The sequence below is a fragment of the Vulpes lagopus genome, chromosome 4, assembly GCF_018345385.1.
Source record: "Vulpes lagopus strain Blue_001 chromosome 4, ASM1834538v1, whole genome shotgun sequence".
NCBI classification, from domain to species: Eukaryota; Metazoa; Chordata; class Mammalia; order Carnivora; family Canidae; genus Vulpes; species Vulpes lagopus.
The window spans coordinates 113,538,207-113,555,511 of NC_054827.1; the positions used below are offsets into that span (position 1 = coordinate 113,538,207).

A 17,305-nucleotide genomic window follows, 5' to 3' on the forward strand; every position below is an offset into this window, starting at 1 on the left:
GGGTTTTTGTTTGATTAACGAGATTTATATTGTCATCTCTGTTCTAACTCCCATCTCTTTCATTCCCGCAAACACTCTGGTTTTGGTTTATTTACAACTGAAAGGCCTGGTACTAGGGTGTTATTCCCTGGTACTAGGGTTTTGGTTTATTTACAAACTGAAAGGCCTGGTACTAGGGTGTTAGACCTAGGCTAGGTTCACGGTCCCTTATGTCTTTCTGTTTTGCTCTGTGTTCTGGGAAATTTATTTTCCAATTGACTTTTTCATTTTGGCAATCATAATTTTCAAGAGCTCTTGTTTGTTCCCTGATGATTTTTTGGGGGGTGATTTTTTTATTTTTTATTTTTAAAGATTATTTATTTATTCATGAGAGATAGACAGGCAGAGACACAGGCAGAGGGAGAAGCAGGCTCCCTGTGGGGAGCCCGATGTGGGACTCGATCCCCGGACTCTAGGATCACGCCCTGGGCCAAAGGCAGATGCTCAACCGCTGAGCCACCTAGGCATTCCCAAGGGGGGGGGGGTGATTTTTAAAAATGGAGGTATAATTTACAGTTTATGGTACAAGTCTTATGTGTGCAGCTTAGTTTTTTTAAAAAGAATTTATTTATTCATTTAAAAAGACACACAGAGACAGAGACATAGGCAGAGGGAGATGCAGCCTCCCTGTGGGGAGCCTGATATGAGACTCGATTCCAGACCCTGGGATCATGACCTGAGCCAAAGGCAGATACTCAACCACTGAGACACCCAGGAGTCCCTTGTTAGTTTTGATAAATGTATAGACAAGTATAATTACCACTCAGATCGAAACAGAACATTCCCATCACCCCCAAAATGTTCCTCTGTGTCAAGAGGTCAAGCAGTCTCAAAGCACAGCACAGTGGCTAATAGGGCCATAAGATCACCACTGAAGCTGCCAGGTGGGCCTGCCACATTCCTGTAGCCTCAGCTGGTAAGGAGATGACAAGTCCCACTGGATCCAGATACCTTTCTACTTACATAGACAGCAAAAGCAAGGCAAGCATGGTGTCAGCTTTCCCGAGTCAGAGACAGGAGTGAGCTGGAGGGACCGGAGGAGCAGCAAGGCCACAGAACTCTCTGTGGCTAAGGAGCCAACTCAACTACAATCAGACACTTTCATGGCCTGAAGCTGAGCTCTAAGTGGAGAGAGGGGCCAGATGGAAGGCTAGGAGGGAGACGAGAGGAGGCCTGGGGACTGTCCCCACTCTGCCAGTCTGCTTATGTCCTCTTGCTCCAGGGGGGATCCCAGGCCACATGTTGCAGAAGGAATCATAATGTGTTCTGTCAAGACTTGGATGGTTCCGTGGTCAAGCCTCACCTTTGTGGCCTGTCAAGAGCTAAGCAAGGTTATCAGGGTACTGGGCAGTAGCTGCTTCCCACAACTCTACTTCCTGCCACCCCAGCCTTTCATGTATCCAGCTAAGAATTATTTTCAGGAGCATAGCCACTCCATTGGAGAGCTAGATATACTTACTGGTGGGGGCTTGGACCAAATATTTCCTAACATCAGATGAGAGTGACCACAACTGTGCCTCCCAGTAGGATGATCAGGCCCACTTGGAGGACAGACCACAGTGAGGCTCCCTACTTGGAGAGTCAAACTGCTATGTCCCAGATACCACTGGGGATTGACCTCAGACCCACCCTATTTATAAGTCGAGAGATAGATCATTTCACTTTTCCTTATTGAGTGCAGCAAGAGGTGGTGGTAACTGTGAATATGCTGCCTTGACTGGCCAGCACAAAGCCTGGAGCAAAAGAATTGTCTATCATCACTTGTACTACAGAGTTTAGACTGGTTTGTATTTGGCAGGCACATATAGGCCTAATGTCCTCAGGCATAACCAGGGCAGCAGGAGAAACACCAGGTTAGGATCTCCCAGCCCTGGCTGTTTTTGCTGCTGTAGGTTCCAGCAGCCTGGTTTCCTGGAGGTAGGGGTGATATGGGAAAAGGAAGAGTAAGGGGGACTAAATACAGGGTTTGAGTCTCCTCCAGCCAGCTGAAACCTCTTTTCTCCCTCTCCCCAACCTTATAAACACTCTGAATGAGAACCACCCTTTTCTGGAATTGCCACATTTAGAAACCACACTGCCTTGTCTCAAGGGTGTGCTCTATTGGGAGCTATTTTCAGTTGTCTACTTATCTTTTTTAGTTTCTCCTTTAAGAGTACCTTCCAGGGCGCTTGGGTAGCTCAGTTGGTTATGCATATGCCTTCAGCTCAGGTCATGATCCCAGGGTTCTGGGATCAAGTCCCACATCAGGCTCCCTGCTTCTCCCTCTGTCTTCCTGTTTCTTTTTTTAAAGATTTTATTTATTTATTCATGAGGGAGAGAGAGAGAGAGAGAGAGAGAGAGAGAGAGAGAGAGGCAGAGACACAGGCAGAGGGAGAAGCAGGCTTCATGTAGGAAGCCTGACTTGGGACTCGACCCTGGGTCTCCAGGGTCAGGCCTTGGGATGAAGGTGGTGCTAAACCGCTGAGCCACCCAGGCTGCCCTTCCTCTCTGTTTCTCATGAATAAATAAAATCTTTTTTTTTTTAAAGTATATTCCATCTTTCATTGGCACCTGCTACCTGTCCATGATGCAGGGCATGAAATGTCCAGAGAATGCTGCAGGTAGTTTACCCACTGCTGAATGCTCTTGGCTATAAAGGCAGCGCCACTGTCTGATTGGATGTGTTTGGAGAACCCAAATATGCAACACTGCCCATTTAGGAGTCCTTAAATTGCCCACATCTACCATGTAGATGGGAACTGTTGTGCCCTCCCTAGAAAAAGCTGCCTAGAGCAGTCTTTGCCCAGCAATACCATTGAGTAGAAAGTAGGAGACCCATCTAGTCTATTCGTCATGACTAGCCAGGTTGGATGCCTGAGGCTACATGTGCCAGAGTTCTGTCATTCCACTGTGTAGCTAGTAGTCCAGGCATATTAGCCAGGCCCTGGGTTACAGATGGCCACCATGTCCTGTGTGATAATGGATCCAGGTAGCTATAGTTCTTACCTGGGTGGTACAGGTCCAGCCAGTGTGTTGGTTCCACTGATGTTTGTGGTTAAAGGGTCCTTTTCCATGGGTAGCCTGTATTAGTCAAGATTCCCCAGAGAAGAACCACAGGATGTACAGATGTGTATGTGTGTGTGTGTGTGTGTGTGTGTGTGTGTGTGTGTGTAAAGGAATAAGCTCATGCAATAACGGAAGCTGGTAAGTCAAAAACCTAGAGGTAGACCAGCAGGCTGGAGATCTAGAGAGGAGCCTTTAAGTCTGAAGGCTATAAGACTAGAGACCCACAGAAAAACCAATGTTACAGTTCAAGTCCAGAGGCCATCTGCTACAAAATTCCCTTTTGGTTGGGGGAGGTCAGTCTCTTGTTCTCTGCAAACTTTCGGCTGATTGGATTAGGTCTACCCACATTATGGAGGGAAATTTGGTTTGCTCAAAAACCATCAATTGAAATGGCAGTTGCAACCAAAAAAGCCTTCACAGAAACCTCCAGAATAATGTTTGACCATGTGTCTGGGCACCATGGCTCAGCCAAGTGGACATATAAGATAACCATTATGCTTCCCATGGGTTGTGAACAGGGACATGTGTTTCATGAAATCTTTTGTCATAATGCACTTCCTACTGGAGTTAGGATTGGTGGCAAATCACGGGAGAATTCAGGTAGTCCTGTGGTATCACTGTAAAGATGCCTTGTAAGCCAAGCCCATGAAGGCAAGCTGATTTTCATCCTTTGGTTAATGGGATACTAAAAAAAGGCATTAGCAAGCCATGTCCACCACCACATACCACGGGTCTTTAGTCTGTGCCATGAACTCTGTGATTTGTAATAATCTGTGTGGCACCACAGGCAATTGGCCTTTGTTAGTGGCCATTCGGGGCTATTATAAGGTGATATGTTCTTGAGCACCCTTAAAGCTAGGAGTTCCTTCAAGACAGTAGTTCCCCTCCTCATACCCATCTCCTGCTCTGCTTCAGGGTAACCACTTGGCTCCATCAGAACAGGGGACCACTTGTCCCTATCCTTTTATTTTTTTTTTTAAGATTTTATTTATTCATTCATGAGAGACACACACACACACAGAGTCAGAGACACAGGCAGAGGGAGAAGCAGGTTCCATGCAGGGAGCCCGACGTGGGACTCAATCCTGGGACTCCAAGATCATGTCCTGGGCTGAAGGCGGCACTAAACCTCTGAGCCACCTGGGCTGCCCCACTTGTCCGTATCTTAATGACAATACCCTGATCATGACATTTCCCCGTTGGGAACATCCCTTACAATCTCCCCCTACCCTGGCCTGAGGTGCATTATCTTGGTCTTTGCCAAGGCTTCCACTCTGTGGTAGCCGAATAGTTTCCCAAGGCCATTCTCAGAGAACAGCCTGCAGCCTGATGGTGTTGAGCAAATGCTCAAGTGCACTTTGGGTGATTTTTTTTGTTACCTAGGCACTCACGATCTCCATTATGAATCTCCATTGGGCTCCCCACAGGGAGCCTGCTTCTCCCTCTGCCTAAGTCTCTGCCATTCTCTGTCTCTCATGAATAAAATCTTAAAAAAATAAAAAAATAAATCTTAAACACCCCCCCCCAAAAAAAAACACTAATGGAACTCATTTGGGATCAGGGATGATGGTCAAAGACAACCTGTTTCTGATGTCACCAGACACCTCAGCACGAAGTAGACACTAAGTGGGGCAGAGTTCTTTCCCATACTTTTTTTTTCCCTAAAGATTTTATTTGAGAGAGAGAGAGAGAGAGCAAGAGAGAGAGAGAGCACAAGTGGGGGCAGTGAGGGGCAGAGAGGGAGAAGCAGGCTCCCTACTGAGGAGAGAGCCTGATGTGGGGCTCAACCCCAGCACCCTGGGATCATGACCTGAGCTGAAGGCAGCTGCTCAACCAACTGAGCTACCCAGGTGCCCTTCTCTCCCATACTTGACCTGATGTCTATAGAACCCTGTCTCTTCTCCAGAGAGAGGTTTTGACCTTGTCAGCCCCACATTAGGTGGCAGATTGGCCAGGTGGTCAAGTAGTCCCTGAGCCAGTGTGGTGGCCAACAGGGCCACAAGAGTCACTGTTGCAGTTACAGGCCCCATAGACTGCCACATTTCATAGACTCAGCTAGGAAGGAGATGACAAGTCCCATGGATCCAGACAGTTTTTTAGTCACACAGAGCAAAAGCAAGACCAGCATGGAGCCAACTTCTCGCAACCCTAGTTCCACAGGATGACATGGAACACTGGAGAGACTGGGACAGGAGGTATGGTGGCAGGTCACTCTGTGGCAAAGGAGCCAACTCTAAACCACAACCAAGCAGTTACATGGCCTCAAGTTGAGCTCTTTGGGGCGAGGGAGCCAGATAGAGAGCCCTGCACTCAAGTGAAACTAGAAAGAAGGGATGAGGAACGGCCTCACTGTAGTCTTCCACAGACGGAATCACTCACACCCCTCAATACCCCTCAGACATGACCACAAGGTTGACTTCTCTATAGCTTAGTCTTGCCTGTTCTTGAACTTCATAAACTGGAATTGTAGGAATGTGCTCTTTCACGTCTGGCTTCTTTACTCAACATATCTTTGAGATTTGTCAATGTTGGTATTCCCGCCAGTGGTCTGTTCTTATCACTAGAGAGACATTTGGGTCATTTCCAGTTTATTCTGGTCCTAACCTTGCTCTCCTGGAATTTCCATCCCTCATTATACTAGAACCTCACGTTTCTTAGGTTCTGCTTTCTCCATTCTTTCTCTCTTTTTTTTTTTTAAGATTTATTTATTTAGGGGTGCCTAGGTGGCTCAGTACCTGCCTTCAGCTCAGGTCATGATCCTAGGGTACCGGGTTCGAGCCCCATGTCAGGTCCCCTGCTTAGCAGGGAGCCGGCTTCTCCCTCTTCCTCTGCTTTTCCCCACTGTTTGTGCTCACTCACTCTCTCTAAAATAAAGTCTTAAAGATTTTTTTTAGGGACGCCTGGGTGGCTCAGCAGTTGGGTGTCTGCCTTTGGCTCAGGACCTGGTCCCAGATTTCAGGGATCAAGTCCCGCATCGGGCTAGTGCATGGAGCCTACTTCTCCTCCCTTTGCCTGTCTCTCTGCCTTTCTCTGTCTCTCCCATGAATAGATAAATGAAATCTTAAAAAAAAAAAGAAAAAGAAAAAAAAAGAAAGAAAATTATTTAATAGAGTTAAAAAAATTTTTTTAAGATTATTTATTTAATCATGAGAGACACAGAGAGAGAGAGAGACGCACACACACAGACAGACAGAGAGACAGAGATGGAGGCAGAGACACAGGCAGAGGGAGAAGCAGGCTCCATGCAGAGAGCCTGATGTGGGACTCGATCCCGGGTCTCCAGGATCAGGCCCTGGACTGAAGGCGGCGCTAAACTGCTGAGCCACCCGGGCTACCTCACCCCCTGCCCCATTTTTTTTTAATTAAAAAATAAAAACGATTTTCATCTCGTTTCCTCCTCACTGTTGCAATGGGGGCAGTGGCTTGCAGAGACTCACCACATCCTACCCAGAAGCAGAAGTTCCTTGGTTCTGCTTTTGATCACTTCCAATGGATATAGTCTGACTTCTTAGTATTTTTTTCTTAATCACACTCTACCTGATTTCCTCTTGTGTACACAAGTTATCATGTTTTTAACTCCTTCAAAAATAGATATGCACTACCTCCTCAGCTTTCTCGGGGGATGGCCACTTGGCCTCAGAGTTGTTGTTTTGTTTTTTGGTGTGAGAGATGTTTGTTCCTACCTCTTTGTCTTCTTGCCCTTCTCTGGTGCTGCTGGGAAAGTTTCAGATGATTCTTATAGATTTCGGGGGATCTTTATGGACTAAGAGGAGGTGAGGGCTCCCCGCTCTGCTACCCTATTGTCTTGATGGGCCAACTCCCTGAGAGGATGTTCTTTCTCTTCAGCCACCTCAGTGCCCTTTTAGGGAAGCACTTTCCCCAACTCCCATCTCCTCTCCCCTGAATCTTCTATGACTTCTGCTCACCACATAGCATCAGCTGCTCCCTAGTGTTTATCGGCTAATGACTTTTGAATGTCAGTTGCCAGCCTTTGCTTCCACCTGGGTTTCCAGACTTCTATGTCACACCTACATCCCCATGGGCCCCTCAAACACATCTCCAAACTTCCCATTCCTCCTGCAGCTCTCTCCTCTGTCTGTGACCCTTTCAGGAAAGACACTGCCACATGTCAAGAACCTAGCATCTCTCCCTTCCCCATATCTCACAGACCATGTCAGTTTGGCCTCATGAGCCCTGCCCATCTCCCTGACCCCATTCCCCATGGTCATGGCATAGGCCCCCGGTTCTTCCTCAGACCTGCCCTCTGGAGGGGTGCACATGCCAGGAGCACTCAGTGGGCACAAGTGGTTTTATTATTTCCGCCTGGAAGAGGAAGCCCAAGCAGAAGCAGGGCTGCACAGCTGACCGAGCTACATGCCTGCCGGCAGCACTGATGCCAGTGTCCGGGGCCCGGGACTGTTAGGAGCCATCCAACAGTGGCAGCCAGAATCTTGCCCACAGAGGCCTCCAGCTTGAGAAGGGGGCCCAGCCTCACCGATGCCGCTTCCGGATGCTCTGCAGCTCCTGGTAGATGGCGCTGAAGCTGGGCCGCTGCCCGGGCTCGTAGGCCCAGCACTGCTCCATGAGCCTGAACACAGCATCAGGGCACAGCTCTGGGCAGGGCAGGCGGCCCCCTGTGGGCATAGGCACAGCACAGCAGGTGTGAGGAGTGGGCATGGGGACCCCAGCAGCCACCTTGAGTCGTAGACACTCTCAAGGGCCCTAAGGACACTAAGGTTCTAATCTCGGTCCCACTGTGTGTGACCTCTGCAAGCCTGTCTTTTCTGGCGGCAAAAGGGACACAGTAAGGCCTCCCTCACTTGCCACGAAGAGTAAATGGGATGGTGTTGGCCTGGCACACCTGGGGGGCTCCTGTCATGGCAGCTCCAGGATGACCATTGCTCTGCCCCAGGGGGTGGTCAGAGGACCTGGAGGAGCCCAGCGGGAGCACCGAGAAGCTGCTGTCATGTGGGGATGCCTCACCTTTGTCTTTTTTTTTTTTTTTTGCCTCACCTTTTTCCACAAACTCCCGGGTCTGCTGATTGCTGAGGTTGGGGTAGGGGGAGGCTCCTAAGCTGAAGGCCTCCCAGAGCAAGATGCCAAAGCTCCACACGTCACTCTCGGAGGAGTAGCGTCCTGCAGGGAGGCAAGGTGTGAGGGGGCCGGCTGGTCCACTGGCCAGAGAGAGGGCCCTGCAGCCAGAGCAGGTGAGGCCCAGGTACCGTAGTTAAGGGCCTCCGGTGCCGTCCACTTCACAGGGACTTGTCTGAGGCCCCCTGAGGCTGCATAGATGCCATCAGCTTCTTCCCGGGACATGCCAAAGTCGCTGATCTTCAGGACGTTCTTCTCCGTCACCAGGCAGTTCCGGGCAGCCAGGTCCCTGGGTGGGGCGGACAGGGCAGAGGCCCGGGCTCCAGGAGTAGCCCTGAAGAAAGCTGCTCCCCACCCCCCCGCCCCCGGCCACAGGCAGACTCCAGGCCTGGAGCAGGTGCCTGCAGTGAGGAAAGCAGGAGGGTGGCGATGCCACTGGCTCCCCTCACTCACCGGTGGATGCAACACTTGCTCTCCAGATACTCCATGCCCGCAGCCGCGTCCCCCACCATCTGCAGCAGGGTCTTCATCCTCAGCCGGGCGCCCTCTGTCCGCAGGAAGGTCAGGAAGTCGCCCCCTGGGGGTGGGCGGGGGAAGGGCAGGGGAAGCCTTGGTAAGCCTCTGGCAGAAGCCTCCTCCTCCACACGCGCCCCCTGGAGACCAGCTTCCTCTGCTCACCCTGCACGAGCTCCATGACAATGTAGATGGGCTGCTTCTGGGTGCAGACGCCAATGAGCCTTACGATATTGGGGTGGCTGTACTGCTTCAGGATCCTGGAGGGTGCCGCCACTTAGGAGCCCACCTGGGGGAGCCCCGGGAGCCCCAGGGGCACCGAGGGAGGATGCGAGAGGGCAGCACAGGAGAGGCCAGCAGGCCTGGCTGTGTGACCTTGGGGGCGTCACTGAGCCTCTCTCCCTCAGCACTAAGCAGGGTTGTGGGGGGGACGACCACTTGCATGGTGAGGCGCCACGAGGGAGCAAGTCAAGCGCTTTACCTCATGCCATGCATGGAGGAACCCTTTGCATGTGGAGCTCTGGGATCATTACTTTATCACCCACCTCGCTTCCTGTAGAAACTTGGCCTTGAGGTCAGGTGGGAGGGTCTCTCGGCAAGATTTCACCGCCACCAGAGTATTGTCGGCCCGTAGACGTCCACTGAACACTTCACCAAAGTTCCCCTGCAATGGTCTCAGGCTCCTATCAGCCTTCCCTGGACCATGGTCCTCTTCCTCACTCCCAGGGACTGATCCTCATCTTGTCCCTACCCTCCTCAGACAGCTCAGCCATGCTCCAGAGGTGTTTACCCCTGGGTGGGGACTGGGTGCACATGAGCTAGGCAGGGAAGGTGACCTCTAACTTGCCACCTTCACAGAGAGAAGGGACACAGAAAACCCAAATTTCTCTTTCACTTGGGTTGAAAAAGCATTTTTTGTCTTAAGAAAGTGACTTTTTTTTTCCCTTAGCAGGTATTTTATAGCTCACGTGACCAAAGCATGTCTCCCCACACATAGGAGAACAACCTGGGGAGAAAGGGCCCGGATGGGGTGAGGGCTTGGGGGTGGGGGGCAGAAGTGGGGGAGGGGAGATCAGGCAGCCAGGAGGCTGGTAGAGCACTCAACTCACCCGACCAATCTGCTCACCCAACACCAGGTCCTCGTGGTTTAGCACCCACTTGTCCTGGGGGAGGGAGGGGTTGGGGGTCGGAAGTCAGTGGAGGAAATGTGTGCTGGGCCCTGCAAGGGACCAGATGTCCCCCACCAATGCTATATCTTTCATTTCTTGGCACCCCGGTTTGTTGGTCTGAAAAATGGGGGTTAGACAGGATCAGGATCACACTTAAACAACTTTGGGGACCAGGCGGTGCCCTCACTGGGGGAGTGTCAACTCTGAATGTACATGTGTGTGTTCTATGGACTGGTGAAAGGCCTTGGGATTCCAACCATAGAGGGAAGCTGGCTCTCTGAGGAGTAAGGAATCACTTTGCACCCGTTTATAGACAGGAACCTGGGAGACCCTGCCTGCCTGGACACCACGTGGCACAGGTGGCATGGTCGGGCTGGGCACAGGCTCACCTTGGGCACCGCTCTGTTGAGGACAATACCACTCTTCTTGGTGAGGGGCTGCTGGGAGCGCAGTAGGTGGTCGATGAGCAAGGGGATGCTGGGAAAGCCATCCCCTTCAAGTCGGTACAGGTTCTGTAGGGCAGGAGAACCCAGGATCAGCAGCCTCCTCTGCTGGGGGGGCCCTGAGCCCTGGGAAAGGAGGGGACAGGAGGTATAGCTGGTAGAAAAGGTGCTCTTTGCTGCCGTGCCACAGCTTGGAGCCCTTCACAGGGGAGGACCCACGCCGAGGACTGTGCCTCTAGCTTGTTGCACGGACTGGGCATTCTCTGGCAATTTTCACCTCTGCCAAGGACGCATCTACTGTGGCAGCATCTTCCTCCCCTCTCAAGACCATTCCCCTGCAGAGTGGGGGGCAGGGCAGGGAAGGCCTGAATCTAGGCCCCACTCACGTCGGCGGACTGGATGATGAAGTGCCGGGGCTGGCCATCCCACAGCACAGACAGCACGTACTCCTGCTTGCCCTGGCTCTCCCGCACCAGGAAGTCCCCGGAGTGTGTCAGCAGCTCAGACACTTCTGCCCGTGGGATTGCTCCATGGTACCACAGCTGCTCATGCAGGGGCTTCTGTACCTCTGGAATGAGCTGCAGTGGTGGAGGGAGCTGGCCAGGGCACGGGAGGGGCAACAGAGGGGAATTCAGCAATTCGTCCAGGGAGGCCACTAGGACAGATGGGAGTCACGGGGTGGGGGATTCTCTGTCTCACATCTACCCCTCTAATGCCACCTGTGTGGCATTAGAGCCCCTGGAGCAAGCAACGGACTCACCCAGTCTTGCTCTAGACAGAGCTGGGAGGGGAAGCCCAGGCTGGTGACCTCAAACTAGGCTTCTGCCTTTTGCTCCAGGCCCCAGCTATGCAATGACTCCCAGGGCAAGAAGAGCCGGGAGGTAACAAGGCTGTAGCACACAGTGGGGTGAAGAGGAAGAGGGTGCTGGCTGACAAGATCTGGGGACATACGTAATCTGGAATCCCAGGGAAGACAAGGACTCCTCTGGGCAAAGCCTCCTCTCTAGGGCAGCATGATTAACCCCAAACACCCTGGTGGGAGGGTCTTAGGGGGTACAGGTCTGAAATCTCCTAGCCTGGCCCACCCCAGAGAGGAGGACAGAGATGCAGGCCCAGGCTGGGTTCTACTCACCGAGAACTTAGGGCGGAAGATTCCTGAGATGTGGCTCTTAAGGATCTCCAGGGTGGGTGTCCTTCCCCCTTCTCGCTCCTGCTCCTGAGGCCAGGGACAGACGTCAGCGGGTGGCCAGGCTTGGGGAGGGGGAGGGCAAAAATGAGGAGCGCGCCCCGGGGCGGGCAGGCGTGGCTGGCAGCGGTGGGCAGTGGTAGGCAGCTCACCGAAGACGATGTGGAGTGGCGGTCATCCTGTAGGAGCAGCACGGGCGGTGGTTCGCCAGGGCCCAGCTGCTCCAGCTTGGTCTGCAGCAGCTCCTGCTGGGCCTGCAGCTTGGCCTGGGTGCACAGGGCTACCTGCAGCCCCTGAAGCGCCTCCTGCAACACCTGCTTCTTGGCCAGCAGCTGCACCCTGCAGATGGGGCGGGAGGGGGGTGGTGCTCAGCCCATAGCTGGCAGCCAGCAATGGGTCAGGCCAGCTGACGAGCTGACGAGACGAAAGGCGGGCTGCGAGGTTGCTGTGGGCGAACCCACTCACCGCTCCCGGGGATGTGTGTTCTGTTCTTCATTCTGGAGATCGCGCTGCAGCTGAGTGACCACCTCTTGCCGGCTAAGCACTGTCTCGGTGGCCACAGCCAGTTCATCTGTCACCGAGGTCAGCCTGCGCCCAAAGGAAGGGCAGTGTTAAGAGTCACACCCCTCAGATGCATTCCTGCAGAGCCAAGCAAGCCTGGCCACCTGGCTACCTGGCCATAGTTCTACAGAGCTGGCGCCTGCCCCTGGATACTCCAGCCCACCCCAGTCTGGTGCCCAGCCAACACGCACGTGTGCTGCACGCTCTCCACAGTCAGCTCATTCAGCTGCAGCTCCCCTGGCTCCAGTGGTTCGCCCTCTTCAAGCAGTGACTCATCAAAAGTGACACAGGGTGGGATGTCAGGTGCGGACCTGCAGGAGGACGGTGCCCCGTCAGTGAAAAGGCCAGAAGCCCTGGTGCCCAGGGGGAGCAAGGAGGGGCTTACCCATACTGTTGCAGGAAGCCTTGGTATTCGCTTTCAGGCTGGATGCGGGCGACAGCTGCAGCCATCTCTAGGTGAATGGCCGCCACCTCGTCCTGCACCAGGCTGCTAATCTCCAGGTACTCCTGCAGGATCTCCTTCCTGCCCCCAGACAGGAACCCTGGTCAGTGGGGCCTCAGGCTGGGCAAAGCCGGGCAGCTGCGGACCCCTGGCACTGGGTTTGTAGTGGTCAGCCCTGGAGTTGACCCTCCCCTTCCCCTTCATCATTTACCAGCCAGATGACCACAGGCAAGTTACTCAATGTCTCCTTTATCTTTGCTTCCTGGTGCATATAATGATGGATGGTGGGCATTGTGATAAGGACCCAATGGAGCTAGTGTGCAAGCGTGTGGTAGTCACGAACGGCGGGGGACTGTGGGGCTCCGAAATGTGCACAGGCCTTTGACATGCTGCTGGCCCTATATCTATGTGTGTAGTCCTCTAGGACCTCAGCCTCAAGCAGCCACCTGCTTACTCGAACATCCCAGTGGACATCTCTAAGACACTCTAACTCCATGAGTGGAAACATGAACTCTGATTCTTGTCTCCTGAACCCGTTCCTTCCCTCCCTGACCTCGTAAGTTAGCAGGAACTCCACCTTCCAGGAGTCCCCTGGACTCTACCTCACACCTCACTTCCAGTTCATGAAGAAGAGGCCCCAGCACCACCTTGGGAGCATACCTAGGAACCAGCACCCTGGCCCAGCGGCCACGGCCTATGGTCTGCACTCTTCCAACAGCCCCCTGCCTGGCCCCCTGAAGTCTTTTCTCAACACAGTAGCACCCAAGACCTCACAATGGCTTGCTGGTCCCTCCATCACCCAGCAGCCCCCCAAGCCCCGGACCAGTCCGGCCTCACATCTGACTCTGCCCTGCCCTGCTACTGCCTGGGCTACATCAGTGGCCCTGCTGGTCCTGGATTCCAGGCACGCTCCCACTCCAGGCCCTGTGCACTTGCTCTTCCCTCTCTGACTGGTCTAACTGCAAACACCCCTCAGTTTGCCCTGGTACCTCTGAGGCTTTCCCAGAGCACTCTACAAACAGCTGTCCCTCCTCCCTGCCCACCTTGCCTCCCCATTGCCCTTCCTTTTTGGATTTTTCTCCATAGTACATAGTCTCACACATGCTACCTATGGGCAGGACTCTCTTTTCTCTCTCCAACAACACGGGTGAGCCTAGAGAACAGATGCTCCTGTCTTGTTGTTCTCTGTTGTCCTCCAGAGCCTAAAATGGGGCTCCATAAATATAACGAAACCTTGCAATAAGGGACCCTGGGGTCACACGATCCAGATATAAGCTGCTGGGCTCCAGCCAAGTGTTGGCCCAGGGCCTGTTCTCCCAGGATGATGTGACCATTCTCACAGGACCAGATCCCCTAGACCTGGCTTCTGGGCCTGGGGGCAGGGGTGAAGGGCTGTGAGGGGGGCAGGGTGGGGCTACGGGCTCACAGGATGCAGGCCATCTCCTGGTGCAGGTCCTGCAGCGACTGGAGTAGACCAGGGAGCATGAGCTGGTGGTGGTGCTGGTGGTGTAGCTGCGCAGCCCGCACGCCCAGCACGTAGCGGTTGTGGTGAGCAAAGAGCTTCCACAGGCTGCGTACATACTTGTCCTTTGCCTTGTCCCGATCCTTGTCTGCCAGGTGAGGAGAGGGGTGGTGGGTGATGGTGCAGAGGCCTGGGCAGGAGATCTGGGCATCTGTGGACAGGTCATGGCTGGCTTGGGATTCCCCCTCTCCCAGAAAGGAGAGCCACAAACCTTTGCTGGCCTCCTGGTACTTGCGTCTGGCCTGGGCGCTGTCCCGTGCCAGGACTCGGTACTGGCTCTTCAGCTTCTCGATGTCCTGGTTGTGGGTCTGGGAGAGAGGAGAGGTCAGTGTGGGGGCATGGGTCCCCAGGGCACAGGAGATTTCCGCCCAGCACAGGTCCTGTGGTTTTGGCAGGCTGGGCATCTAAGTCCATCCTCTGGGAAAGGCCTGGGGGCCTCTGGGGCCCAACCCCTGCTGCTGAAGTTAGGGGAGAGGAGCTGGCTTAAGGACAGGCTCCTGGGGGAGGCAGAGAGGTGGGCTGGGCAGGCTATACCTGGCCCTCCTTGACCTAGAGTGATCTCTGGTGGCAGGTAGGACCTGGCTGCAGGGACGTCACATGGCCTGTGCAGTCTCTCCACAGAGCTCCTCACAGAGAAGGGCCCGTGCTCGGTTTAATGCTCTGCTGATGCCATCTTGAAGCTCTGCACAATTTTTTCACAAGAGGCCCTGCGTTTTCATTTTTGCACCGAGTCTTGAAAATTATGTTCCTGGTGGCAGGAACAATGGATGGTCAAGACCAAAGTTCTTATCCAGTTCCCCTGTTGACACGCTGGAATCCTTTGGGTAAGTCCCACCCCGTTCCTCAAAATCTTAGTTCCCCCACCTGTAACAAACACTGTGAAGGCTACACAAACCTTTCTTTTAAAGGGCCAGATGGTAAACACTTTAGGCTTATACCGTTACTGCAGAAATCACTCAGCTCTGTAATAGCCACAGGGAAAGGGGTGCCTCAGTGGCTCAGTTGGTTAAGCCTCTGCCTTTGACTCAGGTCATGATCTCAGGGTCCTGGGATTGAACCTCATGTCAGGCTCCTCATTCAGCAGGGAGTCGGCTTCTCCCTCTCCCTCTGCCCCCTCACCTTGCTTGCACTCTCTCGCTCTCAAATAAATAAAATCTTGGGAAAAAAAAAACAGCAACAGGTAATATGAAAATGAACAAATGGGTATGGCTGGGTTCCAATTAAAGTACCCATAAAAGCAAGCCAGCCCCTGAATTGCAGGGGCTTCTGAGGAGAGGGACAGCGGGTGGCCACTGGCCACCAGGGGCCGCTGTGGCTCCACGGTGAGGCTGGGTTTGGCACAGGTGGAAGGGGTGTGGTGCAGGGGTTGCTGACCAGCACACGAATCTGGAGGCTGAAGCAGCCAACCAGCTGCAATCACACAGCCTCTAGACCCAGCAGCAAGGCAGGGCAGGGTTCGAACGCAAGTGAGCTGACTTCACACCTCTGTGTTAGGGAGTCACACTGCTTGCTGCCTGTGGTGTGTCCGCTGCCTTGAGAGGAGTGCGCCCAGGCAGATGGCAGACAGACTAGCCCTGACTCCCCTCACTGTCTCTCAGACCCCAGAGCCAGATCCCACACGTCTTGTAGGCGACGGCTGGATCACTCTCCTTACTCCCAGCACTTTCCTTGGGCCCATGGTCAGGTGACAAAATGTAGAATGAGGCCCTGCCACAGGCCAGCCCAAGTGCAGGGAGGAGGAACGGAAGCTAGGGCAAGCCTGCGGTCAGGGACTTCCACTTCCCCCAGTGAATCCAGGGGCTCTGTGCAAAACCAGCCCAGTTAGTCTCAGGCTTCGGGCAGCAATGGCCAGGTGGAGCCTAGGCTCACCTACTCACCTTGGTGAGCTCCTGCTGCAGCTGCTGCCACTGCTCACTGTAGGTCTTACGCAGCTGCTGCCGCTCGCGGATCAGTAGGCCTAGCTTGCTGAGGGGCCCTGAGTTCAGATCCTCCGCGTGTTGCTTCAGCAATCGGCTCAGGCCCTCCGTCTGGCTGGTGATCTCTGCCCAGGACTAGATAACATGGGACAGGCGAGACAGGGGGTGGGCGACAACGGCTCCCTAGCCTGGGCCTGCCAACTCTCTGACCCTCCCTGTGGGGGGGGGTTCCAGGAAAGGAAGGGGGGCAGATATAACTGACACCCACAGGAATTCCTCAGTGGAAAGCAGGAAGGGGATGAGGCAGCCCCGGAGGCCCACAGAACCCCCACCTGGCTTATGAGGCTGTTGGGGCCAATGCCCCGGCCTCCACTGTCCTGGAGGGACATGTGGTGCAGCAGCCCTGCGTATTCCCTGTCACTCTTGACACGCTGGGCCATCCACTTCCTCATGCCCTCCAGAAGCCGCAGCTCAGCCTCCTGCATCTGCTGTACTGCCCCGTGGCCCTGGGTGCTGCAGAGCTCTGAAGAGAAGCCCATGGTGCTGTCCTGGGAGCAGAGGAGAGCCCCACTCTGGGTAAGGCAGCAGCTGGGGATGGAGGGGCTGGCCCTCATTGCTTCCCCTGCCTGGGGCCAAGGCCTGGCGCCAGGGTCCCCTCCCTCCCCAGGCCCTGCTCCCCGGCACCCTTCCCAGGGGCTCGGGGTGCCCAGGACCCTCCTCCGGGCTCCAGGCAGCCGCAGCCCCAGCCCCAGCGGGGCCCCTGCCCTGCCGCCCGCCCGCCCGCCCGCGCCCCACCCGGGAGGTGTCCCCTCTCCCAGCCCGCCGCCCCCGCCGCCCCCGCCGCCCCCGCCGCCCCCTCCTCCGCCGCCCTCCCTCCGCGCGCCCCCCTGGGCCTCGGGGCGCCCGGTTACCCGCGCAGGCCGCTGCTCCGGGGCTGCCGAGGACGCCTCGGGGACGACTGCGGCCCGACTGCGGCCCGACTGCGGCCCGGGCGACCCTGGCCAGTTCCTGCTACGGCTTCCTCCTGCCGCGGTTTCAGTTGGCCGGCCGGGGCGGGCCCGGAGAGGGGAAGGGGCGGGCGGGAGGGCCGGCGCCCCCGACGCCTGCCGGCCCCCCTGCCCCGCGGCCGCGGAAACGGAAGGGAGGAGGGGGCCGGGAAGAATGGCCGCGCGGAGAGCCGCCCGCCCGCGCCCCCGGGGCCAGGGCAGCGCTGGGGGGGGGGGGGGGGCGGTGGCGCGCGGCCAGGACGGGGAGGGGGAGGGGGGGGGGGGGGGGCGGGGGCGCCTGCCCCGGGCCTCCCCACCCCGTCGGATTCCCCAAGGAGAGCCCAGGCGCCAGCCAACATTTGAATAAAAATTCCAAGTAAATATCCCCGAGG

General features: G+C 55.1%; 1 protein-coding gene across 1 annotated transcript; it reads right to left on the reverse strand.

Annotated features, from left to right (window-relative positions):
- Window positions 1-7,378: 7,378 nt before the first annotated feature.
- FES (FES proto-oncogene, tyrosine kinase) lies at window positions 7,379-17,106 on the reverse strand. Its single transcript, XM_041753609.1, has 19 exons — window positions 16,839-17,106; window positions 16,260-16,475; window positions 15,889-16,062; window positions 14,223-14,319; window positions 13,916-14,099; window positions 12,433-12,570; window positions 12,239-12,358; window positions 11,952-12,074; window positions 11,639-11,825; window positions 11,433-11,516; window positions 10,687-10,896; window positions 10,247-10,369; window positions 9,798-9,851; window positions 9,234-9,352; window positions 8,854-8,948; window positions 8,629-8,752; window positions 8,307-8,464; window positions 8,098-8,220; window positions 7,379-7,718 (listed from the first exon to the last, which is right to left on the reverse strand). Exons 2-19 carry the CDS (start codon window positions 16,464-16,466, stop codon window positions 7,576-7,578), a joined length of 2,463 nt encoding a protein of 820 aa, XP_041609543.1. The 5' UTR covers window positions 16,467-16,475; window positions 16,839-17,106; the 3' UTR covers window positions 7,379-7,575.
- Between the last annotated feature and the right edge of the window lie 199 nt (window positions 17,107-17,305).